This window comes from Perca flavescens, chromosome 6 (genome assembly GCF_004354835.1).
Source record: "Perca flavescens isolate YP-PL-M2 chromosome 6, PFLA_1.0, whole genome shotgun sequence".
In the NCBI taxonomy this organism is placed as follows: Eukaryota; Metazoa; Chordata; class Actinopteri; order Perciformes; family Percidae; genus Perca; species Perca flavescens.
The window spans coordinates 26,187,314-26,205,250 of record NC_041336.1 but is presented as its reverse complement, the minus strand read 5'-3'; the positions used below and the strand labels follow the sequence as shown (position 1 = coordinate 26,205,250).

Here is a 17,937-nt window from a genome sequence, read left to right as displayed (position 1 = left end):
ATCAGAAAAATATGACTAATGAGTCAGTTGTTAATTGTGGACAAAGATATAACAGGTTTTTACTGTCATCCCTACATATAATGAAAAGCTGGAATGTGAACAATAAATGGATAACCCTCTACCTTCACGGTGTTCCCATAAAGTATTAGTAGCATAAGCTTTAGCTTCGGGCAAAACAATGGAGTCATATCAATGTGGCAAATAGGGCTCTTTAGGGTTGAGATGAGATAAGGTGAAGAGAGGAGAGGAGAGGAGAGGAGAGGAGAGGAGAGGAGAGGAGAGGAGAGGAGAGGAGAGGAGGAGAGGAGAGGAGAGGAGAGGAGAAGAGAGGAGATACACACCTCTTTGACGTGTGTGTGGAAGGCAACAGACATGTCCAGGAGGACTTTACGCTGCTCGACACGTCGTACAAAGTCCTGGATGCGATCTTCTAGCTGGTGGGCAGCCTGGTAAATTTCCTCTGGGTCACACTCTCCGGTCTGAGCCAGCTGCTCTGCTGCCTCCAGCAATTTGTCAGCATTGGTGTAGGTGTTCTAAAACGTTAACAAGAAGTATATTTATGACAGTACAGTATCACATATACTTGACTGGTACGGCTAACTGCTCTTTAGTCTCTAAGAGCTTAAATCTTTGTAGTTTTGTACAGCAAGGTCAAATCTAGATAATTTACTAAGCATGTCAGTCCTCTAAGAAATTACTTTACTTTTAACATTTGAGGTCAAGTTTACAAAATGGATATGCACCCTTCAGACATGCATGTTTTTTTTTCTTCATAAAAAGGCATATTTATTGCCTAGAGGAAAAAGTCACAAAATGAAGATTTGCTTTTGCGTTAACACTTTGGACCTAGAACTTACCTGTGCAACCTCCTCAAAGTCTTCGTGTCTCTTCTGCAGAGCCCTGGCTCTGTGTAAAGACTTCCCAACACCAGTGTGTTTACTGAGGAAGGCCTCGCCATGGTTTTCTATCCAGTCCAGCACCTTGAACAGACACACACACACACACACACACACACACACACAGATTTTAAATACTGTATGCACAACTACATTACACTGTGAGAATGCAGTATACATTTTTGAGCATTGACTGGCATAACAGTATTCAGATCACATTAGCATTACAGTAGTCTGTAGATGTCATCTCTCTCTCCCTCGCTCCTCTGTCTCGCTCTCTGCTCATCCCCCTTTCTTTACTTTTTTCCCCCATCTGCAGTCTGTCATGTTTAAATTGCACAAGTGTGGACAATAAGGTTTTGCCTAATAGGAAATCCAGAGCAGTGCAAATTGTCAACATATCCACTGTGGATGAGATTAGCTATAAATCTTTGTACATAATTACCTTATTATCTATAAAGCAGATGGTCATACTTCATCTGTTTCTATGTGGGACAATAAAAGGGATTTTCATGATGCTTTCAAGCTCTCTGTGAGAATATTTGATAGGGCAAACACACATGAACATGTGCACAATGCCCTCGACACTTTATGTGACAGTAAATTGCATCACCATGGAAACCACTACCAAGAGAAAAGAGTGATGAAAGAGTGGATATAAGACGGGAAAGAAGGAAGCGCAGAGATACAGTACAGCAAGACACAGAGGGAGGGGGGTGGGGGGCAGAGAAGAGTTCATGCCCAAAGGGTAGAACGCAGAAATGACACTACACACCAACTCAGTAGTTTTGATCTAAGAGCTCTGCCATCCATACAGTCACACAGAGAGATAGAAACTCTCACTCTGAAAACTCAGGAGAAAGTGGAAGAAAGGCTTTGAAGAAGCTGAAGCTGATTATATTATATATAATATCACACTCTGCTATCCAGTATGGAATGTTTGCAAAACAACAAACATTTATTGGATTTGTATAGTGGGGAAGCATCACTTATGTGTTGCTATTCTATTTGCCTAATGTTTGAACAGTTTCTTATTTGTATTTATTAACTATTTGTACAGTATATTGTATACTGTTGCTAGTTAAAAAAAAAAAGTCTTATTACAGCAATATTAACTTTACTCAAAACACTAAGTTTTACAGATTCAATATCATCCAAATGAATTGAGTAAAACTGCCACAATGACAAGTCTTGAGAAACGCTCAATAAGTTAATTCATTTTATTAAAAATGTTTGGAAGGATAGGTGTGTATAGGATAGGTATCTCCAATGTTAGTGCTTTACATTGCTTAATGGACTAGATATAGACAGCTTCAATGGGCAGGATACTTAATTGGAACATAGGGTCTCTAGATGAGACAGCACTTTCTCTAGTCTCTACTGTGCATGTCTGCCCATGTGTGCACAACAAAACATGCTGAAGCCCAGAGAGCTGCATGTCTCCTTGTAGTCTCTGTATGTCTGTATGTGTCTCTTACTTGCTGTACATCCTGCTGAAAGACACACAGCTGCAGCCTTTGGTGCAGGCGGACTTTGCGATGTTGCCAGATGTTTTCCAGCTGCCTCTGGTGATGCAGCACCTCGTGGATGATGTCTAGGACGTGGTGCACAGCCTTGGAGTAGTTAGCTGATGCCATCAATGAATCAGCACTTCCTGGGGTCAAAGGTCGCTGTAGTTTGTCTAAAAGAGACTTCCCATCCTGGCTTACCTGTAAAAGGTGACATGAAGTTTGACATATTGCAAAAAATCCTCAAGTATCTCACTTGAGAATAATGAAATGCCTCAAGTCTCAGCTGGTTAGTTCCTCAATGAGCAGAAAGTACAATGGAGAGAACACATTGATTAGGCTAAAATAAATAACTAAATCTATTGGTATAACTAAACTTTTTTTTTATTTCCCCACTAAGGGACCGTTCGGTATTTATGGAAGGACCGCTGGAGGAAAATATGGGAGGGTCATGTCTTTTTATTCTTTGCTGGGGGGAGGGTCGCCCAACATTTTTTACCCAACTTTTGTATTCAAGAAAAGAGCAACATTTCAAAGTGGCTTGTTTGGTGCATATTTTTCCATGTAGCTCTCAGTCTCGGCCCCCCAGCAGATGGGTCTGACCGCATATGTGGAGTTTGATGGGGGCAAGAGGAGCACTCCCCCCCTGGTGGCTGAAATGGGTAATTGCATTGTTTAAAAAATGATGACCAGAAATTTTATAAATATTTTAAATAACACAAAACAACTAAATGGTGGTAGGTAATACATCTGATTTTATATACTGCTTTAGTAAAAAATATATTACCTGGCTGACGATGGGAGCAGCAGGACGCAAAAAACGAAAATTACTGTTGCACTGGACATTTTGCCATGCCAACGTTGCCATAAAGGTTTCCTAAATGCCATGTATATAAATTTGTTGTCAGCTTGATTGCGCATGTTGTGTATATTTGGACTTTTATACGTTTATTCCACTTTGTTTAAACAGCGAAGTGGAGAGGCCACATTCACCTGTTGGACACCGTGACATTCTTTGTGGATCTACTGATTGCTGAGGATTACTTTTTTTTGTGTCATTGGATTTTGGCAAAATACAGATCTTTTTTCTTAACGTGTTTAAATGTTTTATGGTGTGATGGCCCTGCGTTTGGAGAGGCATCTCAACAGACTGTAGGTCGAACACTGATTGTTCACTGTTACATTTTAGTTGAATTATTCTGCCACCGTCTGTCTATTGCGTTCCAAGACTGCCGTGCCGCAATTGGCGATTGATTATTAACCATGTGCGCTTGTTGAATGGTCTCCATGTTTTATTGTTTTATTTCATGTGAATACTAGTTTACTAGAGGAGTAACTTAGTATTTGAAGTAATGCAGTAATGCAGGAAGTGTGCATTTAGTTTCCATGCTTATTGTGTTTCCCCAACAACGTTAGTGAGTAAATCTACTGAAATGGCCACCACACCATAACGGAGGAGTGTGATGTATAAGATGAGAAAGCAGAGGTTAAGCCATGTATTTTATAGCTGTAAACAAACAATGGGCATCTTTACGTCTTTACCAAGCGCAAACCAATATAGAAAGCATCAATGAAATGTTGGGGAGGGTCATGCCTCTTTTCCTGATCATTTTGGAGGGTCATACAAAATTTATCGTCGGCGAAGGGAGGGTCAAGTCTTTTTTGACGAAAGGTCCCGAAACTCCTCCGGTGGCCCCTTAAATAAATAACGAACAGTCCCTAACTGGGGTCAATTATCAATGTGATAAAGTGGTACTAATTATGGAACTACTTTTCTCATTTGTTTCAACCTGAACACAACTAAAAATGACTATAACCTCTGTTTTATATATATTGTTCCATTGTATTATACTGACAGCATGTGTTTGAATACCTGATTTGGATAACTGTCAGTCCTATGTTAAGGTTCTGTGGAGGTGGCATTAATATTTGCATAACAGTATGTTTGTGTTTTGCATGCTCACTTGTGTGCATGTGTGTACTGACCTCAGAGTATGCGGTTGTGATGTGCTCATATAGTCCCTGGTGATGGTGGATTGTGTCTTCCAGATCCTGGAGTTCAGAGGGCAGCTCTCCTTCACCACATGCCTTACACCATGGCTCCACTTTACTCATGTACTGGAGAGAGAACACACAAAACACAAACATTGTGAAATGAAATACATGAAATACAATAGGTTGTAATGCTGCTCTGTCCACTAGCATTGACAACAAAAAAATCAATAGCTTACAAGGAAGTCTTGAGCATTAAAGACTTACAGAAAAGAGGCCCCTCAGCAAACAATAGAAGGTGTCAACAACTAACTAATGCATTGTTACTGCAACCGTAAGCAAAACAACCTAAAGCAGTATTGATCATTTAAATGGTCTTTTGGGTCTATTAGAGATACTACAACTATAGTGCTTGTGAATTCTAGTGGAGCCAAGTTATTCTGTTACTCTTTAAATCTATCTTTATTTAAGAAAAGTATATAAAACTAACAAACGGTGGATACTAAACTTTTTAAGTCAAGCACCAATCAGCCTCTAACATTCTGCAATAGATCTAATTATGCTCAATTCCACCTCTTGTTTGACAGTATTTGCTGTGCATGTATAAACTTGAAACCACTTTTTTTAGTTCAGCCCAAACTGTTGGCATATGTGCTACATGATTATATGTGAATATGTAGATGTGTTTTGTGCATATGAATGCACATCTATTGTAACACACAGACACACAATTTGTTTGACATCATCAGAACTGTACTTGATTTTCTGTGTGTCTATTGTCGTTGTGTGTCTGTACCTGGTCCGCTTTCTGGTGGAAGCTGGCAGACATCTCCAGCAGGGTGCTGCGTTCGTCCAGCGCTGCAGCGAAGGCCTTCCACTCCTGCTCCAGCTGTCCTGAGATCTGCTGGATCTGCTGGGAGGCGTAGTGGCCTGACTCCAGAAGCCGGTTTCCTACCGACATGATCCGATTGATGTTCACATACACATTCTGTGTTCAAGGCAGAGGTAGAGAAGCAAGATGACATAGATTAAAATCCATACCAAAATTGATTGGTTTTGCTTCAATAAAAAACTGGATATAATTTGTCTAATTATCCGTGAATATTAATGTGTCCTAACAAAGTTGTTACAAACAAAGTGCAGTGGTTTAACTCTAAAGACACCTGACCTGAGGCAGTACTGACTCATATAAACAATGTGTTTCAGTGTAATGTTACTATTTGGGCATTCTGCCCACAGGTAAATCAACAGGCAGCCAGTTTAATTATTGTTGCGGTCTCATTTTGGGTGCCATGATGCATGAAGCTGAAACCATGTTTTCAAACAGTCAGCATTGGCTGTATTTCTACAAAGCAATCAAAGTGCGTTTGTGAAATATAGTAGCCACAATTACATTAACGTACACAGCAAGTTATAGTTGAGAAAATAAAAAGTCAATACATGCAATACATTGTCATAAGCTACCCCATCTACACACCCTGTGAACATTAAAAAGTAATTCACTTGGGAGGCATGCCCCCTGTGAATAATGAAAATAAACCCATTTGCTTTCAGTCTTTTTTAATATATGGGCTCCAAGCTGTCTTGTGTAGATAGGCACGGATCAGCAAACGCTAATTAACAACTGTGTTAACAGCCTGTTATTATTCTATTCAATTACTGCTCCTGGAGCCTATTATGGCTCTTAGTTTGCTTGTTTCAATCACAACGGTGAGGAAAGATGAAGCAAACACCAGCTACAGCCCTCAGACAGAGGCTGGGTGATTCTAAGAACACACATTATAGAGGTTTCATAAAAGTTGTACTGGATTGGGGCTTAGTTCTGTTTAAATAAGGCTTTGGGATGATTTCTGATGTGTCTTTGTTTCAAATTAGGGTTTAAAATGGGTTTAAATAGCTTTACTTTTACTTGTAGGAGTTTTGCATGTAAACCAAGCAGAGAGATTTTCCAATGTACAAAATCCAGCAAAATCTTGGCACAGCGACACATACAGTAAAAGCACCACATTAAGTCTGATGTTGGCTCAATGATAATAGAGACAGTGGTGTGCTTCAAAATATTGCTCACATGAGAAATCAGAGGGATTCCAACTCTTCTCAAACACGTAGCAGTAGGTAAATCGTGATACACGAAAGAACAGTGGTGCACAGTAGTACTACTGTAATCCTACTTTACATTTTACAAAGAAACAAATTAAATATAATCAGAAAATTATCTCTAAGCTACTACAGATCTTATGTGTACTATACCACGGGAAACTATGGTGATTTTTGGAAAGGATACAAAAGGACCTCAAGGAAAACACCCATCTATAAGCACATATACACATACAGGGGAGGAGGGGACTGGAGCAGAAAGGGAGAACAGAGTTCCAGAGTCACAACCAAAAAGCCTAAAGGCCTTTGAGCCATCTGTAGATCATTATGAATTAGATTAAATAACAGAGGCTGGACTACTGGAACACACTAGTTGGTAAAACCCTTAATCCTGAAATGATGGACGGAGAGGGGGAGGGCAGAGGTAGGGAGAAGGTATTCCTAACTCAGACCTGATGTGAGAGAGAAAAGAGAAGACATAAAGAGAGAAAGAGGAGAGCAATATTTTTGACCCAGAAATCAATTAATCTAGAGAAGGAAAACAAATAAGGCTTTGTGAATGAATTACAGAATAAGATGAACAAATGTCCACAACAACAGAAAATAACATACCTCCTGTCTTGCAAAAGGGTGATAAAGAGACCCAGGCTGTAACCAGACCAATCTGCTACCTAGTGCACTATTTACTTTGAGTCCTGAGTGTCCAAATTCTACACTCCACATTATAGGTGTATAAATGTGTCCACTATCATAGGGCGCTTTGTTAGTGTCCACAATATACACAATATTAAAAATCCCTCAATAAACTTCACCATTGCTAGATATGTGACTTAATGTTATGTCAACTGACACAAATTAGACCACCGACCCCCATTTGATAAGATTTCGTCCCAGGGGTCCCCTTCAGATAGGATTTTTGTTTTTTGATATATTTTTTTTTTTTACAGAAAGTGTATGAAACTCATAACCAAAATAGTCATACATTTTGCCATTGTGTTACGTATGGATGAAATTATAGTGAAAATAAATGATTCCCCTTTGTGCCGGGGACCCCGTGGCACTTCCACAAGGACCCCTGGAGGTCCTTGGACCCCACTTTGGGAACCACCGAGTTAGCAGAATGCTGGTATGCTCTCCGTATGGAAACAAATGGAACAAGTGTCTTATGTGTTTTGAGTTTGATGCCCTTTACACTGCTTTTTCCTCCTAAACATTTTCAAATGTCTGAAGGCCTAACAGAATAAAAACCAATTACTACCTGAAGTTATGAGCAACTCACTCAATGCAGCTTATGCATTAGTGTCACTTAGGGCAGGAAGAGTTGAGAAAACATGCTGCTCCTGACATACACTAGTTGGACTTTTCACAGAGTACATCTACTACTCATTAATAAGCTGCATCTGAGGAATGCAAAGAAAGCAAAAAAAACATATCTGAATAAAACCCTAACCTGTAACATTATCTGCAACACTGATGAAATTGTGTGTCAGCACCACATAAAGTAAACTTTAGATTTGGAAGTTTGACATAATGCTTTGCCAGATCTGCCTTTTTGTAGCCATTGTCTCTAGTTCTCCTGCTTAACAACAACAAGCCATCCCAACAATGTGAACCACAGCTTTGAATATTTGTCACTGTTCACAGGTATACTTCTTATCTTACAACACATAGTTCTACTAAATAATTCCTTATCTCTACAACTATCTTCTCTATACAAATTGCAGGCAAATCATCCCCATGCCTTCAGGAAAGTTCCAGTGTTTTCCATTTTTCTTCCGTACTTAACATATGGTGCTAAAATGATCATTTGGTTTGTATAACCTGTATTGCACACATTTGTAGGCTTTCCATAATAGTACACAGAGAGTGTAACGTGCTATCAGTCATTATAGCTACATCTGCCAGGGACTTCAGTCATTACAGATCGTAACAAAGCCTTCTATTTACCCGGCATCAGTTGAATCTGCATCTCTATTTTGTCCCCTGGTGATCTGGTATTAATGGCTGCATTATGAAAAATGTAACAATTTTAGGTTGGTGAGAGGCGGCGCCTCTGCCTTAGGCGGGTGACTGTTCTGTCCATTACTTCCAATGAAGTCCCTCATTAGTATCAAGACAGATACAGTATTTGCAAACATAACACACATAGTCACGGACAGACGGAGATGCAATTCAACAATGGAGGGTCCTGTAGGAGCAGACAGTGCTGATGAGGAATACATGACAATGGATGCTGATAAATGGTTGGAACATGACGACAACGGAGATACACTCAGTCTTGATTTAAGAGGAAATAAGGATTCAAGCGGATTTGAATCAGGCCCTGATTCAAGAGGACAGAAGAAAGACGGGTTGAAAAAAGAGATAGATGTAACTAACAGACCACCGCAAAACAACCAAAAGCCGACCACTGCACAGCCACCCATCAGTCTACCTGAAAGATACATCACTATCCGACGCCCTTCAATAAACGCAAACAGAGGACAAAGAACACCCCAAATAGGTAAGGTACATATTTGAATTCAAATAATATAAATAAAAAAAATGCAGACAAAAGAAACACTAACATATCATACTGGTAAATTACAGTACAATAACATTATATTATCTTCTGATTAGTTTTCTTCAGGCGTGCTATACTGTGTCTGATGTTGCTGTGTATTCTGTTACTGGGAGGGCTGCTTGGTCTGATCTTCTACTGTGAGTCCAAACTTCCTTTTATGAAATTGCAACTTTAAAGATGGAGCATACATTTCCCCAGAAGTAAAGAAAAAGATGAAAAAAAAAGTGTACTGCATACATTTTACACTGTATGAATATATAGAACTGATTAAGCCCACCTAGGGTAATATTTGAAAATAGGGAGTTTTAAGTTGTACTCTGCTGGGGCTCGTACCTGAATTAGTTGTACAAAAGGGGCTTCTTTGAAAATGACCAAAACATTTACATATTCTCTTTTAACAGATACCAGTTCTTGTGGGATACAGATAGAACAGATTCGCAGAACGGTTCAGGAAAAACTTATGATGAAAAACGTAATAGGTGAGTGGTCAATGAACACATGACTTATGTTAACAGCTAGAATTTCAGAAAGATTGCTTTTTAACAAAGTGTGCAAAAAAATGATGAAATGTTTTATAAATACCATTTTCTATCAACTGTTCATCTTTACAGACAACAGGACAAACCTCTCTGGATCACTATACTACGTTTCCAGCACAGGCAACTTTGATTGTGTCACTGGGCATGACCTGTTCATAATACATTATGACGTGCTTGAGGTGAGGAATAGATTAGCTGATCTGTCTGTATGTATGTGTGTCCATCTGTGCACACGTATACATACAGTATTAAAAAGTTGAGGGTATAGATTGATGCAATCTTAATTAACAACTTTATTTGCCTTCACAGCAGCAAATGAAAGCTGGAAACTGCAGCATCCCATTCTTATGGAATTGCACAGAAATGTAACTCTACCTGGGGGCAGAAATGAGACATCTACAATGTAAAGGGACAACCACTTGTTTAGATCATATATCCATAACCATGTAACCATTTGTTTATTATTCATTATTCATATCATTATATATTCTTAGATTATGTTTTGGGATAATTGTGTGCTATTTTTTGTACGGGTGTGATATTTTATGTTTAGTTCTGCTTTTTAACAATTCGTCTATATATCCAAATACAGGGCAGTGTAAAAAAAGTTCATTAATAAATTTGTTTGTTTGTGTAAAAGAATGTTTTCCCTTTTTTTTGCAAAGCCAAGAAATTCTACTTTTCTTTCTTCATCCAAAAATATGACCAGTTCACTCGCACAATTGCGACACAGTAGTCACGCCACAAAATGTCTCCAAGTACCAAGTACCAAGTATGTACCAAGTGTAAAATGACAGTGGTGTATCTTTAACTGTTAATAGGGTTGAGAAACTCCTTCATTCCCAAACTGCATTTGTTAAATGCCTCCCATAGGGGGCATAACAGCAACATAACTCCATCTATCGTATTGTGCATGACACATTATCACTTACATAACAGTCACCACTAGCATTTGGTTTTAATCATCAATTTAAAGTTGATGAAGCTCATGTGAATTTCCATGCTAAAAGCAACGAAAACTATACAACATTGCAAAAGCAACACATCTTTTAAAACCAGCAATGCCAATGTTTAGACATCAGTGGAAACTGGCACACATATGTTCAGGTAATTGTGTTGTATCATCTTGTTTTTGTCTTTCATACATTTTCACATTTACTGGGAACACACAGAAACAAAAGGACACACACACACACACACTCTGACACTATGTATTTCCATTCAGCCAGCAACAGGAAGGGGAAATGCTGCTTCCTGTGGAAGAATGGGTGGAGAGGGCGGTGGTCACTCTGAGTGTACCCGCCTGTGTACTGTATGTGTGTATGTTTCTAGTGTATTGCAAATATATGTGTGACTGTATAATGCAGTACCATCTGTCATTTCTACTACTGTTGTCTCAGGGGTTATTTGTCCATCTCAACCTAAGTGTTGACACAACTGGCTCTGGGTGGTCACCGAAGCTGCCTCTGGGACTTGATGTTGACACCACTCGTTGCACATGGTTCCTAACACCATTTACACTGTGAGTGAGAGGATTTAGGCCATGGGCCCTTCTCCCCCTTGGCTACACTTTGGTCACATCAACAATAGTTACTGTATCACGGGAAAAGTGAAAAATCAGTGATTTGACACATTTTCCGGTTGATTGCTTTTGTCGCGATTAGAGGTAATGGTCTGTTTCTTTTTGTTCTTAGTTGTGATAGTTTTGAAGCCACTTTCAGTCCCAAAGTAATGTGTATTGATGACACAAATCCATCCTGTACATCGTTGATAGATATCAACTAGTTCAAGCTTGGTTTAAATAAGTAGTTAGCTCCGCCAGACAGGGATAATACTGTATAGTCACTGATGAAATGTGCTAAGGAATTAGGGAAGTGTATGGTTTGTGGTACGCGGAAGACAAACACAAACAGGAAGCATCAGGTATTGATGATGTATGTTTTTAGTGAGCAAGACCATGAGGGGTTACAGGTTTTGATAAGAACTAGCAGCGCAGAGCACTGTAAGATTGCAGAGTCGATACAGTATAATGTCGTCAGCTGCACGCATTAGTCGGCAGCAGAGCTCCACAGACTACAGTAAGGTAAGGGAGGGCAGGGAGGGCTGCGGAGCAGAGCAGCAGAGGGCAGCACACAGCCATGGGAGGGGCAGGGAGGTAATATGGGTCAATTATGGGAACAGCACTGTGACAAGACATGACAGAGGGGGCAGAGTTGAGGCGGAGTGGAAAACAGCTGAATAATATGAGGGAGACAGTGGCAGGACAGAAAGTATCAGTCTACGGCGAGTCATAGCCCAAAGGAAGAGGATGGTTCGGGACAAAAGAAGAGGTGCATAATTGTGTGTGTGTGTGTGTGTGTGTGTGTGTGTGTGTGTGTGTGTGTGTGTGTGTGTGTGTGTGTGTGTGTGTGTGTGTGTGTGTGTGTGTGTGTGTGTGTGTATGGTGGTTGTACAGGAGTGGGAGGCCTTGTTACTGTGAATGACAGTAATGATGATAGTTAGTGACTGCATTGCCTGTGTCTCAGTGCGTTTCTGTGCATGTGTGTGTGCAAGACAGAGACAAAGACAATGTCTTACCATGCAGTTCATAGCAAAGTGGTTGTGCTGGGTCTGCAGCTCTACAGCATGCTGGTGGTTCCCTCCGATCTCCGTGTAACTGGTGAGAAAAAGCCCTTTGTTGTGCATGATCCAGTCGAACATCTACACACAAAGAGGGGGAGAAAATGCCGTTAGTGTAACAGAATGCACTACGAATGAAAAGGGTCTTTCCAGCTCGTTTTAACAATCAGCAACAGCAGTGAGAATAAGAGAGGGCCTGTTGTTTGGTGTTTGTAATTGACCAAAACCTTTCATCCCTGCACTGAGTTCGAGAAGGTAGTCATCTTAAATCTCCTCTGTAATAAGTAAGAACAAAAGAACAAGCTCTGTGTGTTTGTGTGTAGTGTCAGCTGCGCTTTACCCTACATTTATGTGGCAGTATGTTCCTCTTTCTACATGTTTGATAAATGGAAAAGGTGTGTTTAATTACAGCTCTAACACTTTCCATAGCCGGCCTCTGCATTTGCCTCCAGCTCTGCACAGTTACATTTCCCCGCTCCAGACAAACAACATCACCCTCTCTGAAACACTGACCACATACAGGCACACACTTTCATTTCCTCTCTGTTTCCATGCACACAAATGCACAGCTCAGATAATATTTGACCAAGATATAAAGTATGGCTTGAGTGCACAAAAAAACATAACAGAACCCAATCTTACATTACCAAAAAAGCTTGTCTTAAGATAAACCCAGAGGTATGCAAAAACTCAAGAATTTATATTATCAGAATATTGTACATTAACCTCCTGTCAACAGTACAGTAGCCAGTATAGTACTTTCAGTACACTAATGCACCTCATCTGCAATATCCGGATCAGGATCCAAAGGGATGAAAGTTGATCTGAGGACTTAAATGTCTGAATTAAGGTAATGTTTTCAAATGCCCGGCTAAGACTGACATGCATGATTAGCTCCTGTGCGGCCTGAAATATTTTTATGTATCAAGAAATAAACTGCGCATTGGCGCATATCAACATTAAAGCACCAAAGGGCAAGGATATAAGGACACAGCGAGGAACCAATTAAAATGGTTGCCAACCACTATGTTAATAGCATTGAGAATAGAATAGAATGGAACAGAATACTCTGACCTTCTCTGCGTCCTGTTCGAACAGACGCAACTGGAAGCACTGGTCCAGCTTCAGTTTCCTCATGTGCCACAGCTGCTGCAGGTTCTGACGTGTCCCATGCAGCTTATCCAACAAACCCGTCACTTTGGCAACTAGGTTGTGTGCGTCCGCATGTGCATGGAAGCCGTGATGATGGTCGTTGGAATCTCCACTAGCTCCGCCACTGCGGTTACCGTACCCGCTTTCACTGCTACTTCCACCTCCTGCAGTTTGTAACTGTAGCCTTTGTAGCAGCCTTCGTCCCTGCGCATCCAGCTCCTCCACCGATGCCTTAGTGGCCCTTTTCTTCAGTCCTGCATGTTCTTCCATGAGCCGCCGAGACCCCTCCAGGTCCCGCGAGAGATCACGCTGGGACAAGGTTTCCTGAAGCTCCTCAAGGCGTGCCAGTGCCCGCGCTGCATCGCTGGCAAAGGTCTCAAACGACAGCCGCACCTGGAATGAAAGTTAACAGGACCACTACATTTCAACTAATTAAGTATTGGTTAATTATATAAGATATGCGATTAAGTCCTGCTAAGAGGAGCAGAGCTGTTTTCTTAACCACAAAAGGCCTTAAATCAAAGGCCGGTGTCTTTCTGTGTGACTTTTAAAGAGCAGAAGAAAAGAACAAAAAATGAAAGTTCCCAAACCTCAATCCAGTCGTCATGGTTGTACTCTAAGCTGCCCTCAAAGTCAGCTGTCAGCTGGGATGGGTCCACAATCTTGGATAAACCCTCTAAGGAGACCATCACCGTCTGGTGCGTGGGTGGGCGTATGTGGGACAAATGAAGTCGAAAGTGACAATAAAGAGACAGAAGAAAGGGAAGAAGGATGGATGCAGGCAAAGAAAAGAAGTGAACCAGACAAAGGGAGAATAAGAGGGAGACAAAGATAGAAAAAGCACCAAAATGTAATCCTCATCACAGTCATCATCATCTCAATATTCCAAACTGATCAAATGTTAACTTGTCATGATATTTCCTACTGTTAAACTTAGATTAGGAGAAGAATGTGCAAATTCAGTGGCTCTACAAATCTACTGTTTAGATGGGTGGGGTGTCCCCCCAAAAAAAACATTCCAGACATTTTAAGTAGGTTTCATGTTATCGTTAATAAGATGAAAATACACTTACTTAAACTCTAAGGAAATAAAAACAGACATTGCTGAGGTTCACTTAAGCAAGGGAAACAATGAAAACGCAAAATAAACGGTCAGATTTGGGTTTGGACTCTGTATGAGGGCTCTCCAGTACAGATGCCATAATAACTGGGGGGTTTCTTAGCTTCTTTTAACTGCAAGAACACTTACGTATAGTAACCTAGTTTGAGGTGTGAAACTACACACGTTGGCAGCAGGGAGCTGTGCAATTAAAACATTATGATCCATTGCTTGATAACGAGCAGCTCAACAGTACTTGATAAGGAAGAGTGATCTCGATCACTTCCCCCATCTAGAACTTTGCAGACTGACTCAAACCGGTGACCTCTTGGCAATCATTGGGGCTACTCAAATACAGTACATGTTTGACATAAAAAAACAAAAAGCTGGCTTGTCCAAACCCAACTAACTACTGTTGGGATGCAATGCATCGCCATGTCCTATATATCCCGTTACCATAGTAACTGGGTCAGGACTAAATATACCACCACCACTTGCCCACACGGGACAGAACAGTGCCACTGTCACAGAGCAGCAATCCAATTAGAGCTGATAAATTAAGACCAATGGCTATGCTAAACTAACTGAAAAAAAGCAATAAGTTACAACGAAATTGTTAATCTTAATCATATATACAGTATAATAATATATTGATGTAATGAGCACTACCAATACATCCATCTCTTGTAGAAAACAATAATCATGAACCTGTATACTCAAAAGAGACTATAATACTAATGGCTTCAGGTACAACATCCACAACAACAAAACATATTAAAATAATCAGGTTTGTGTTTTAGAAGTAGTTCACCAACCTCAAATTCAAACTTGGAGCTGCCGAAGTTGGTCCTCTGCTTCTGCCAGAAGTTGTCTGGCTTGATGATGAGGGCGACGTGGATACAAGACGGGAAGGACTCCTGGAGGATCTTCAGCAGAGGCTTGATGCTGTCCCACTTAGAACCACGCATGTCCACAATGACTGTGAAGCCATGTCTGGCCACCTCCTCACTGCAGAAAAAAAAACACATAAATAAAGAGGTCAGATGCTGGGATAAAAAGCACAAGAGAAAAACACTGTTTCTAAATGATTTTATAATGCTAACTTGAAGCCAGGGCAGCTTAGGGGAGAGTAGAAATAAGTCACAACAAAATGATCAGATGAGATTGATTTGCGACTGGGCAAACCTGAATGAGCTGAAAGAAACAATGTCAAACTACTGAGTCACACCATTGCCCATGTAGCAGAAATAAAGACACTATAAAGCCACAAAACAAAAAAAGACTCATTGTAATGCCCAAAAGATTTAAAGTCAAAAGATCTCATGCAAATCTCCAGAGCATCTGGGGAGGGAAAAAAAATAGTTAAAACATTCAAGTGTTGAAATTTCCACTGCTGCTTACCAGGAGTCCTGCTGCTGTATAAGTCCATAAAAGGTTGTTTCTCAGTGTTAAAGGATTTTATCTGAATGTGTCTAGCTAGGAGACAGAAACAGACGCAGGCCCTCCTGCTCTAACTCACTCTGACCTCACTCTCTGAAAACAGATCAGCGGCCAAATGGATAGAGAAAAACACAGTGGAGGAGGGAGGGGAGAGAGAAGAGAGAGAGAGAGAGAGAGAGAGAGAGAGAGAGAGAGAGAGAGAGAGAGAGAGAGAGAGAGAGAGAGAAGAGAGAGACAGCGAGAGACAACGTGACAGAAAAAGGTTAAAGACGGAAGAAATATTTAGACAGGAGAAAAAGAACTCAAGCTGCCCTCCTTGGGAGCCAGACACATGGTAAGGATTTGTCCCTGGACTTTGATAAAGAATTGCAAACTATCATAATACAAACATTTGCATTATACTGACTACTGCTGACTGAAATATACGCAGACCTTGACTATTTTTCATTTTGCCTCGCACATCCCAGAAAGTGAAGGAGCCCAGAAGAAACCTGTACCCAAATTTGCAATAACTGATCTGGACCAACTCTTGCCTCGAGACAAATCTCCAAACTACAAACAAAGACTTACAGTGAAGCACTCGACCTGTAAAGCACTAGAAAGTGCCAAGTGCAAGCTTCCCTCCAAGCTCATCACAACTGACTCCAAACAGAACAGCCTGGAGCTAAGCGTTAAATGCGAAGGAAAGGTGCTTCTAGACTTAAACATCAGCATGCACAGAACTACAGAGCACCATGGAGTACAACCCTGCAAGAACAACCTGTGGCTCCATGCGTCCTGCAAACAGGGAAACAGGGAAGAAAAGACAACATCTTTTTATGACTTAAAGAGAAACAAAAGCAGCACTTATTACATGTAGACCTGACCCACTCAAACTTAGAGGAGTGTTACAAAAAAGAACAAGTGCTAACCTACAAAAAGGTGAAAGAGCTTTTTATAGAGAGTTAGGAGGAAATGAGAGAGGAGGGTGGGGGGGGGAAGTGGGGGTTTGAATCTTCTCAGAGAATCACAAATAAAACCATCCCAGCTCTTTGTAGCTTAATGTCATGCTTCAGCGTTTTAAATCAAAGCAAGGTCGGATAGTCTGACACAACAAGAGCTATGTGTGTGTGTGTGTGTGTGTGTGTGTGTGTGTGTGTGTGTGTGTGTGTGTGTGTGTGTGTGTGTGTGTGTGTGTGTGTGTGTGTGTGTCTTTCAAATCAACCCAGGATCACAATTAGGGTCTATAAGTTAGTGCATATGAGTGTGTATGTTCACAGTTTGAAAAAGTATGAATCCTCCACTGAAACCCTGTGTATGTGTGGTTGAGGGTGCATTTCCCCCACCTGGGAATAGTAGCCAGGTAGGCAATGAGCCTGCGCAGGTCTTCGGATCGTATTCTGTCATGGTTGCTCCGTGCTGGAAAGGTGAGAACGGGACCTCCGCGTCTGTCTCTGCCCCCTTTGGATAGAAATCAAACAACAAAAAAGTCCGCTAATAACCGCTACTTCCCAAGTAGATTATGCTCATATACTGGAGCACAGATACAGCTGAGCTAACTCAAGCAGAATGTGAGAGAAGAGTAGTAACTAATAATGCTTTTTCTTTAATTTGTTAAAATTCTTTGTTCGTTAAATTCTTTGTTACTGTACTCATGCGATGGACTCGCAACATGTCCAGGATTTCCCCTGCTTTTTACACATTCATTCTGTGATAGGCTTGAGCATCAAGAAACACGTAAACCTTTTTAAGATGAATAAATGAACAGACTGAAATTTGAAGACGTTTATTTTACCTTTAACTAATGCTACTGTGTTTACGTACGACTACATAACTTCAGAACACCATCCCAAAAAGATGTAAGGCAAGTGCAGTAGTTCTTTGAGATGGCAGCGGCTAATTTGTATGGGTACCATCTGTGAATAAGTCATGACTATACTGAGTCAAATTAAAGAGTCAGGGGTCAAATTAGTCACACGATGACAAGACTAGTAATAGCCTTTCAGTCAAACGGCAGTAACAAGCAACACAGACTATTACGAACAGAGAAAAA

At 40.6% G+C, this 17,937-nt stretch overlaps 1 protein-coding gene across 6 annotated transcripts in view; it reads right to left on the bottom strand.

Moving 5' to 3' along the window:
• Positions 1-17,937, bottom strand: part of triob (trio Rho guanine nucleotide exchange factor b) — a 120,692-nt gene that overhangs the window by 55,040 nt on the left and 47,715 nt on the right. For 4 of the 6 annotated variants that reach the window (XM_028579925.1, XM_028579920.1, XM_028579926.1 and 1 more), the window contains 10 exons: positions 17,231-17,345; positions 15,281-15,473; positions 13,957-14,061; positions 13,289-13,759; positions 12,173-12,295; positions 5,193-5,384; positions 4,391-4,522; positions 2,375-2,605; positions 858-980; positions 342-533 (listed from right to left, as the gene is read on the bottom strand). In XM_028579925.1, the coding sequence (XP_028435726.1) occupies positions 342-533; positions 858-980; positions 2,375-2,605; positions 4,391-4,522; positions 5,193-5,384; positions 12,173-12,295; positions 13,289-13,759; positions 13,957-14,061; positions 15,281-15,473; positions 17,231-17,345 (1,877 nt within the window). Of the gene's footprint in view, positions 1-341; positions 534-857; positions 981-2,374; positions 2,606-4,390; positions 4,523-5,192; positions 5,385-12,172; positions 12,296-13,288; positions 13,760-13,956; positions 14,062-15,280; positions 15,474-15,650; positions 15,709-15,866; positions 15,979-17,230; positions 17,346-17,937 lie in introns of those variants that run through there. The other 2 variants (XM_028579923.1, XM_028579924.1) reach the window with 2 other exon arrangements.